General features: G+C 33.9%; 1 protein-coding gene across 3 annotated transcripts; it reads right to left on the reverse strand.

Moving 5' to 3' along the window:
• Positions 1-1,892: 1,892 nt before the first annotated feature.
• LOC110607677 (heat stress transcription factor A-4a) lies at positions 1,893-6,949 on the reverse strand. Of its 3 annotated transcripts, XR_002486760.2 has the most exons (4): positions 5,743-6,949; positions 4,585-5,653; positions 3,698-3,810; positions 1,893-2,335 (listed from the first exon to the last, which is right to left on the reverse strand). XR_002486760.2 is itself a non-coding variant. In XM_021746825.2 (2 exons), exons 1-2 carry the CDS (start codon positions 5,956-5,958, stop codon positions 4,643-4,645), a joined length of 1,227 nt encoding a protein of 408 aa, XP_021602517.1. In that variant the 5' UTR covers positions 5,959-6,949; the 3' UTR covers positions 4,537-4,642. The 3 variants fall into 3 exon arrangements, 1 of the variants encoding a protein (XP_021602517.1); XR_002486761.2 differs by lacking the exon at positions 3,698-3,810; XM_021746825.2 differs by lacking the exons at positions 1,893-2,335; positions 3,698-3,810 and having other exon boundaries at positions 4,537-5,653.
• Positions 6,950-8,978: the final 2,029 nt, after the last annotated feature.

Consider the following 8,978-nt stretch of genomic DNA (forward strand, 5'->3'; position numbering starts at 1 on the left):
CCAAATACTAGAAAGGATTGAAGAAGTTGCCTATAAACTAGCATTATCGGCGGAAAGCAAAATTCATAATGTGTTCTATGTTTCCCTACTCAAGCCATCTAAAGGAGAACTTCCAGTTGACATTCCTCCCTTGCCTCCCACACTAGATGGCTGAATTGTTTCAACTCATATCAGCTGAATCGTGGTTCATGGAAATCTTAGTTACTTGGACTGGCTATTCCGACACTATTGCCACTTGGGAATCCTCATCTCATTTCCAAGATGCTTATCCTTCCTTTTCGCTTGAGGACAAGCTATTTTCCTAGATGCGTTCGTGGGTAAGTACTAAAATAAGCGCTCCAAACAGAATTAGAAGTTCATCAGCAGTAAAAGTTTATCTTTCAGATTAAGAGATCTATCTCTATATGAATTTATTAAGTAGTTAAATTAGATTTTATCTTTATCTTATCAACTAGATAAGTGATCAAGTTCAAATAAAACTCTTATTGTATCTGATTAGTTATTTGCATTATAAGCATCATTGTAAAAAGGGTTATTACTAATGAATAAAATAAGTAGAAACTATTTATCAAATTCTTTCAAGATCTAGAGCTCTCTTCTAACGAGCTCTAAGGTACCCGAACTCCCTCAATGACTCTCATATTCCATCATTATAGGTTCCACCCGAGGAGGAGAGAATCGTAATAAAGGCAAGGTCACAACTGAAGGCAGCTTTCCTATCCGCAGACCCGTGATGCGATTCTTAACTATGAAACTTAAGATCGGCTTTCATAACCTTATTAATAATGCTAAAGCAAAAAAGTAATAAGAAAAATAAACAGCTAATAGCATATAAAATTCAAATATTTGTGACTTTTTATATTTTAATAAATTAATTTCAATTTTAGCACAATTGAACAAATTTTTAAATTATATAAAAATTTTATTCAAATTAAAGTTCAATTCGGAAGAAGTTTATCTCATCTTAGGTGGTATGTCATTTATTTCTTTTATTATTATTAAAGCTGAGCCGCACCTTTCATATAAAAACTTGATTACATAAAAATACTAATCGAAACCGAATCAAACCTAATGGAATATAATTTGGTTCATTTCAGAAAAATCAAAACTGATATCAAAGTACTGTGTTTTATCAAAATTCTGCATTTTCAACTTTCCAAATTTCAGTCCCAAACCAATTACAATAATGCTCTTAATCCACTTTCAGTTCAAACAATTTCACCAAACTTTCTTCAAGACAATTGTGAAATAATTCAATCACAAACAAAAATAAAGAGAAAGAAGAAAGAAAAACAATTGCAAAACAACACTTACCATAAGGTCAGTAAGGCCTCACTAGAAGGTGTCTATGTGTGGGTCGTGGCTAAGAGAAGGCCATGCTTGGAGGTTTGGTACTCCTTCGATAATCTCTGGAAGGAGGTAATGCTTGCTCAACAATGATCCTCTTTCAAATGTTTGAATTAAAATACAAAATGTCGAAAAGTTCAGATTTTATGTTGCTATTAGGCATTTGCATACATGTGAGAAGGAGGATTGGTTGGTAGGAAATCTATCCAAATCAATCCATTCTATAACTAATAACAGCTAGGATGCCATCTTCGTACGAATCATAAAACCATTGTATTCTAAAAGTTGCAAAAGAAAGAAAAAGGATAATTCCATCTTGAGAAGCAGGACCTGGTTAAGACAATTAAAGAAACTTTGTGCATCAAGATTAGCAATATTACAGGTCAGAAGTCAGCTACATAGCCATCTAGCTAGCGTGTCTTTTTGCCTCCAATTTGAGAGTGGCTATGTAAATGGACTTTGACTTGCGTAGGATTTATGAAATAGGATTATGCATTCATTGGACTGTTATGAAAAATAGAGACCACAGAACATACAGCTGATGATGAGGCCAATTTTTCGCCTATCATTTATTATCAAGTACTATGCTGCTTTGCTAAAGCCTAAAGCATGACCTTTATATCATTTTGAAATCATTTAGAGGATAGAAGGTGACAAATACGCTGGCATGGAAACTCAGACAGAGCAAGAATCAGTTGGAAAGGCATCAATTTTGGATTTCAGAGCCTTCAGTTCATCAGGAAGATGCACAAAATCAAATAAAATGACCAGATAGGAATAAAAAAAAAAAAAAGAGACCAAACCAAAAGGTCATTGGAATTTGGTTTTATCTACCACGTATGCATGCCCATCCAGTTCAACGATAGGATCCCAAGCAAGCAAACAATCCCACGACTGGCAGTATGTGCTTTCACAATTCTCCCACTAGATGAGATCTCGGAGCAAAAAAGAAATTTCCATGGCAGTCACCCAGTTCCCTGGCATAACACTGGTAAACATGCACAAATCAGCCAGTTCTACTCATTATTAAAATATAAATATATATCAATTTGCAGTTTTATTAGAAGTATGACAAGTTAAAAAAAATGTCATAAATTTTAATAAAAGGAAGGAAATTTTCATGAAAAGTAGAGGACCAACTGTATTCACTGCATTCCAGAAGAAATTTTTTCTGTTCTAACAAAACCGAATCAGTAAAGACTAAACTTACACCCCCACGTTTAACTGCTCAGTCAACAATTGACTTGGACTTGTCCCAATCGGCCAAAAAATAAATAGATAATGATATGTGATAAAAATAAAATGGATGAAGCTGGCATGAAAAATGCCTTTAGAAACCAGAAGGAATACGATTGAGCATCCTGACAATGATCCAAGATAAATGCTCTGATTTCTGATGATTCATTGGCAATAGAAGTAGTATTTGATGCCTTCTTCTATTTATATGCAATCTCATTCCCCACTGATATTCAATGTAGGTATAAGGTCCTACCATTAAAGCATTTTACCTAGCAATGTCCAGAATTTGCAAAGCAACTGAACTTGACAGATGAGTACCTAAAACTGTGCCAGAACTTTCAAGCTTATTATCATTATCCAAACATGTGCTGATTTCAATTTCTATGTATTGATCCACCATCAATTCAAAAAAGCAGTCAGTTCAGATATAAGAAAGCTAAAGCCACCCTAAGAACTAAATGCAACATACATCATCACAAATAAGATAACAGTTACAATTTATATTGTAAAATGGTCAATGAGCATAAAGAAAACAAAACTTTAAATGATAAACAAAAAATAAGATCCAAGCACATAACTTGCACAGAAGGTAGATGAAGAGGTGCACTAACCGAGCCCAGCACAATAAATCTGTGCATGAAAATATTACAATTCCCATATTTCTGTTCAAAAGATATAAATAATCTTGAAAATATTGGCACAAAATACTGCCCCAGCTTAATATACATATAAAATCCATTTGCTCATTCCCTGCCATATTATTAACAGTAGTAAATCAGATATCATAGCTTGCCCTGGATCCAACCATAAAATTACAATCGCTCTTTCATCATCTTTGTAAACAATCTGAACCAAAACAATCCTCTTATGTGAAATCATTAATGATTATAGCATCAACAGATCTCATTCAAATTCCACCCCAATTCCTTATTTAGCTATTGCCATTTTTTTTATCAAGCTTAGCTAGCGCCTTTTATTAATAAGATGGGAAATATCAGAGCTATTATTAATTTATTATCTTTTAGAGAGAAGATAGGTCAGTCAATAGTTTGTATCTCAACCTCATTTTTTTAGATCTCTGATAGTCAAAGTGAAATGATCTGAAACGCACCATAAATAGAAAGGAGGAGCTTCTGAAAGTATTGTTGAATTAGGTACCAAAATCATTTTCATCGTTAAAGGTGACTGACATATTTCCTCCCTGAGTATGGTAGATGTCAAAACCTGTTCAACACAGGTAACAATTAAAGCATAATCAAACTAAGGGGGTGTTTGATTTATTTGTTGGATGCAGCTAATAGTTCATTGGCATTCAAACACCAAGTGTTTGGTAAACTCTCGAAATAACAACCAATAGCTAATAGACAACTAATATAAAAGCTATCAACTGCATTTTAAATCCGTTCTAATAACTGTTTTCACTTTATTTTTTATTTAGACTATATTACCTTTTAAAATTCATTAATTATAATTTTTTAAATTAAATTTTCACATAAATAAATTATTTAAAATTACAAGACAATAAATAAATTTAAAATATAATAAACAACAATTAAACTAGTTATAATATTTAATTTTTTGAAACTTATAATATCCACTGTTATATTATAAGTTTGTAACAATTATGTATATGTATGAAAAATAATTATATTTTAAAATTATATTTTTAATTATATATATTGCATATTTTATTTTTATTTCATTAATATAATAAATAACAAATGGTTTAGTCATTTTATATGCCATCAGTAACAGGTACATATAATTTACCAAATACCTGATATATATCAATTGCTAATAACAATTAGGATCAACTATCCGCTATGGCTATCATTTATCAACAATAATTCAAATGCTAAACCAAACAGCCCATGAGGAAAATGCAAAGCCTTTCTAAGTATAGTAGCAGCCAAAGAATGATGGAAGTGAGATGAAATATAGAGTTCAAAATGGGATCAACACAGAAAATCTATTATTACCATATCAAACAAATCATACCTAATTTATTACATGTGAGGCTCAGATCATCAAAAGATAAAAACCGCTCAAGCAAATTTCAGGTTCTCTCTGCAGGAGTAAGATGTCCCATCTGTTTTGCAATATTATTTACATTCCTCATATTCCACCAAAACTGTCCCTGATCACTGGGTTTGATCTCATGTTTTCTACCACCAGAATCCTTTCTTTCATATTGAACTTCCTGTTTGTCAGTTGAACCAGGATTCTCAGTCAAAAACTGTTCCCAGAATACATCATTGACCCCAGCTGCTGCAGAAGGAGCAGGCCCAGGTGCATGTTCCCTCGGAGGAACAGAATCTGTGGCTGAAGCTACAGCGGGCTCAGAATTCATGTCAATTGAAGGAGATTTGGGCCGAACATCAACAATAAATTGTACACAAGATACGGCGGGGCTTTCAGCACAACTTGTGGATTCATCCAACTCTAAGGTTGAATTAATTTGAGCGTTGATTTGGACATCATTTAGGATACTCTCCCAAAATGTCAAAGATGACTCCAATTGCTCAAACTGCTCCATGTTTGTCTGTGCAACAGAATTACTATCCGCATTTTCTCCGGCGTGAGTTTGACAAGTCACCATATGATTATCCTCAATGCTGGCCTCATTAGAGAAATATCCAATTCTTGGCAACCTTCTCTTTCTATCATGGCCTGGCTCCAACTGTGACATGAGATTTATAGCAAGCCCAGGTTTCTGCAAGACTTGGGCCATACAAGACACCAAAGTTTGCTGCCTTTTCTCCATCTGTTGCAATTTAACCTTCAATGCCTGCACTTGCATCTCAAATCCTTGCCTCTCCTGTTCATGCCTCTGTAACTCCAAGATAAGAACTTTTTTCTCTTCTTCAAGCCTCTCTATGTAAACCTTCAAACTCTGTCTTTCTGAATCGGTTAATGGATTAGATCCCCGTCCGTGGATATTTTCATTTTGCACAGAATGGCTGTGAACTGGCTTCCGTCTATGAATTTTCTTCATAAGGTGTGGTTGACCCCGTATAAAATCTTCATTGGCAAATTCCCATTGTTCTGGATCAATCTTTCTAAAACCCTATTCAGAACATTCAAATATAACCTAAATAAGCATGCTCACAAAGAAGAAGAACAAAAAAGAAAACAATAGAGAAAGCATTGGCTTACATATGTGTTGAGCTGCCTGATGAAGCTTGAGAAGTTATTGTGCTTAAAGAATTTTGGAAGCAAATCCCTCGCAAACTCTGGTGGATTCCATACAATAAAGCTTTTATTGCTCTGACTCCATGAAACGACTGAATCTGTTGAAGGATCATCCACCATCTCATATGTCTTTGAAAGGAAAGAAGGCAGCGAATTGGAACTGCCCTGAGATTTATCCATCCTACATTTCAATCTCTAATCGAAACCGCAACAATTAAAATCTCCAAGATTGAATAGGAAAATTTTCAGTTCCCCTATAATATTCAATTGCAAAATCTTAGATGAGCCGCCATCTCTATTCCGGTAAAGTCAAACCCTTCTAACCTTCAGGAGGATTCCACAAGCGCCGAATTGACAAAAAGAAAGAAAACCAACTCACAATCATTGAATTCAGACTAAAAGCCTCTCAAATCACATCAAAACAAAAGAACCCAATAAACACTCGTTCTTGGACAACACTCAATAAGAAAAATCAGCTGTTTTTTGGCCTCTCGTATAGTTCACTCCAACAAGCAATCAACCACCCCCTACAAAAACCTAAGAACCCAATTCAAAAGCCCTAATTTCTACCCAAAGTTGTATACAAAATTCACCAACGAAGTTAAACCCTCTTCTTACTCGGACAATTACATAACAATCGCGATTCAGAGTAGAAAATAGCTTTCAATTTCAAATTAAAATGATACTCGAATCAAATCTACAAATATCAAGAGGACCCAATTCCTGCTCCCAATTAAAACGCGGCCGAAACAAGAAAATAAACAAACAAATAAACAGACAAAATCAAAGTAAAATTTATAATCCCAAACGCAACAGTCTAAGCTTCCTGTAAATAAATAATTCAGTTCTGCTATTATATGGAAATAATATACATTTGACAAGTCGTTAAACAGAAATAATTTTTAGTTTAATCATATCATCGGCAACAATAACCAGAAATTTTATACAGAAAATCAATACTTGGAGCTAAAGTAAAATCAATAGTTTGATTAATTCAGTGATTTTTTTTTTTGTTCCAATTTTGAATGAAGCAGCTGCAGAGACTAGAGAGTGCCGAATGGCGACGTCGATTTGAGATATGAAAACGATTTGTTCCGTCGTCGTCTATGGATTCTTTTGGTGGGGGGTGGGGGGTTTCGTCGCCCTGGAGCCGCGTAAGAAATTTCCTAATCCCCCCCACTATTTATTCTCTCTTTTTGCCAAGTTTTTTTTTAATTAAAATGTAATTCTCCTGTAAAAACTCATTAGTCATTTTTTAATTTTAAAAATTTTAAATATTAAATATTATTTAAAAATTTAAAATATATTAAGTACGGAATTAATTATAATTTTTTAAAATTTAAAAAATATTTTATTATATTTTTTAAAATTAATAAATTAATTATTAATAATTTTTTATATCACTTAAATTAAATGGTAAATATTTAATAATTATAAAATAATTAAATTAATAAATTTTTTAAAATTTTAAATATATTTTAATGTATTTTTAAAATCAAAAGGTGAATTAATAAATTTTTTATTTATTAAATATATTTTTTTAGATAGTGATGTGGCTAAAATAAAATTATATTGTAATTGATCAATTTTATAAGAAATAGAATGTGAGGTGTTTGACGTTTATGGCAGTCAGTCTGATATTTAAATTAGTAAACTGAAAAATAGAGTAAATATAAGGAATTGATTTACAATTAAGAATCGTGTACATTTTTTTTATAATTGTTAGCATTTGTACCGTAAGAAAATATAATTAATTATAATATTTTTTGAAAATTCGACAATGATATAGTATGATAATTAATAAGGAATCTCACCGGCTAATCAGTTGGAGATCCCACGATTACAAGCGTAATGGAAATTTGCTGGATTGTGTCTGCTAATGTTAACTTTATATGAAGACTCTAACCTCTTCAAGGGAGGGTGAATCTTGATGGAGAACCGAGTGTAATAGTGTCTGGGTCTTTCTATCCGCGAGTGTGACCACGTATCGATTTTATCAAACTCTTGCCATGTGACCCTATTTTATAATGACAACTTATGCTTATATTGAGCGATTGTTGTATTATATTAGAGGTCCACCGTTGATCTTTAATTTTTTAGATTCAAAAGTGACAGTTATCTTTATGATTTAGGGCACACGGCTAATTTAGATTAACTTTTTCTTATTCATGCCATTTCGTCTGCTCCTGCCCATCAATGATGGTTGCTCTGTTTCTCGAGCCGCATTTAAAACTTGCCGTCGAAACTATCATATAAGAACTCTTCTTCTTCTCCAAAAACCACTTTTACTCACAACTGTCATCTTTGCTTTAAAAAGACTCAGTCACTCCTCTTTTTTGTTCATACTTACCTTGCTTTTCACGGTAATTCTCGTTTGCTTTTTCCTTTTAAAATGAATAGGAATATTTCCTCTTCTTCTCTTACTCCCGATAAAAGTTTTGCCTCCAGCTCCTCCTCCAATGGTCTCATTCGCGCCCCAGCTCTTCCTCTAATGGCCCCATTCGTGCCCCAGCTCCTGCCGTTCTACTAAGGACAACTCATGAAAGCGAAGGCAACCTAATTAATGACCACCCTTCTATATTAACAGAGCAAGATATATATCATATTCATGACAAATACCAAATTTTTTGAGAAACCTTTCACGTCTTTGCTCCATCCTTGAGCATTCCTGCAGACGACCAGATCCCTGCGAAGGATACTATTTTAGTCTACGAATAGCAGCTAAAGGTGGGTCTTCAATTCTTCATGGATCCATTTTTTGCTAAGGTCCTTCAATTCCATAAACTTTCAGTCACCCAGCTGCATCCCAACAGCTGGAGAATCTTGGTGGCATTCCGGCTCATTTGTTTTAACAACTTTGAGCCAAGCGTGACCCTCTTCTCTCAGTTGTATCAGCTAGGTACTCGAAGAAATGAAGAGTTCTGGTTTTTCAGTGAGAGAAAACACTAGATACTGTTTAACCAGATACCTTCTTCGTTAAAGCGATGGAAGAACAAGTTTCCTATCCTTCTTCATCGAATGTCTGAGGATTTTGGATGCCTCCGAGCTAGCTAGAACATATGGGTGGAGCTAAGGAAGGACGGGGCCCAGCCATGGAGGGATGAGAAATGGGCTCTAGACTTCCTCCAACAATAGCCTCATTTTAAAAGATAAACATCCTCAAGGAGGTGAGGAATGTTGTTTTTTCTTAGTAGAGCCAT

The sequence above is a fragment of the Manihot esculenta genome, chromosome 16, assembly GCF_001659605.2.
Source record: "Manihot esculenta cultivar AM560-2 chromosome 16, M.esculenta_v8, whole genome shotgun sequence".
Taxonomy (NCBI): Eukaryota; Viridiplantae; Streptophyta; class Magnoliopsida; order Malpighiales; family Euphorbiaceae; genus Manihot; species Manihot esculenta.

Coding starts and splice junctions, on each gene's coding strand:
- LOC110607677 (XM_021746825.2), bottom strand. CDS start 5,958: ATGGATAAATCTCAGGGCAGTTCCAATTCGCTGCCTTCTTTCCTTTCA. Junction 5,654..5,742: donor TCAGGCAGCTCAACACATAT/GTAAGCCAATGC, acceptor TGTTCTGAATAG/GGTTTTAGAAAGATTGATCC.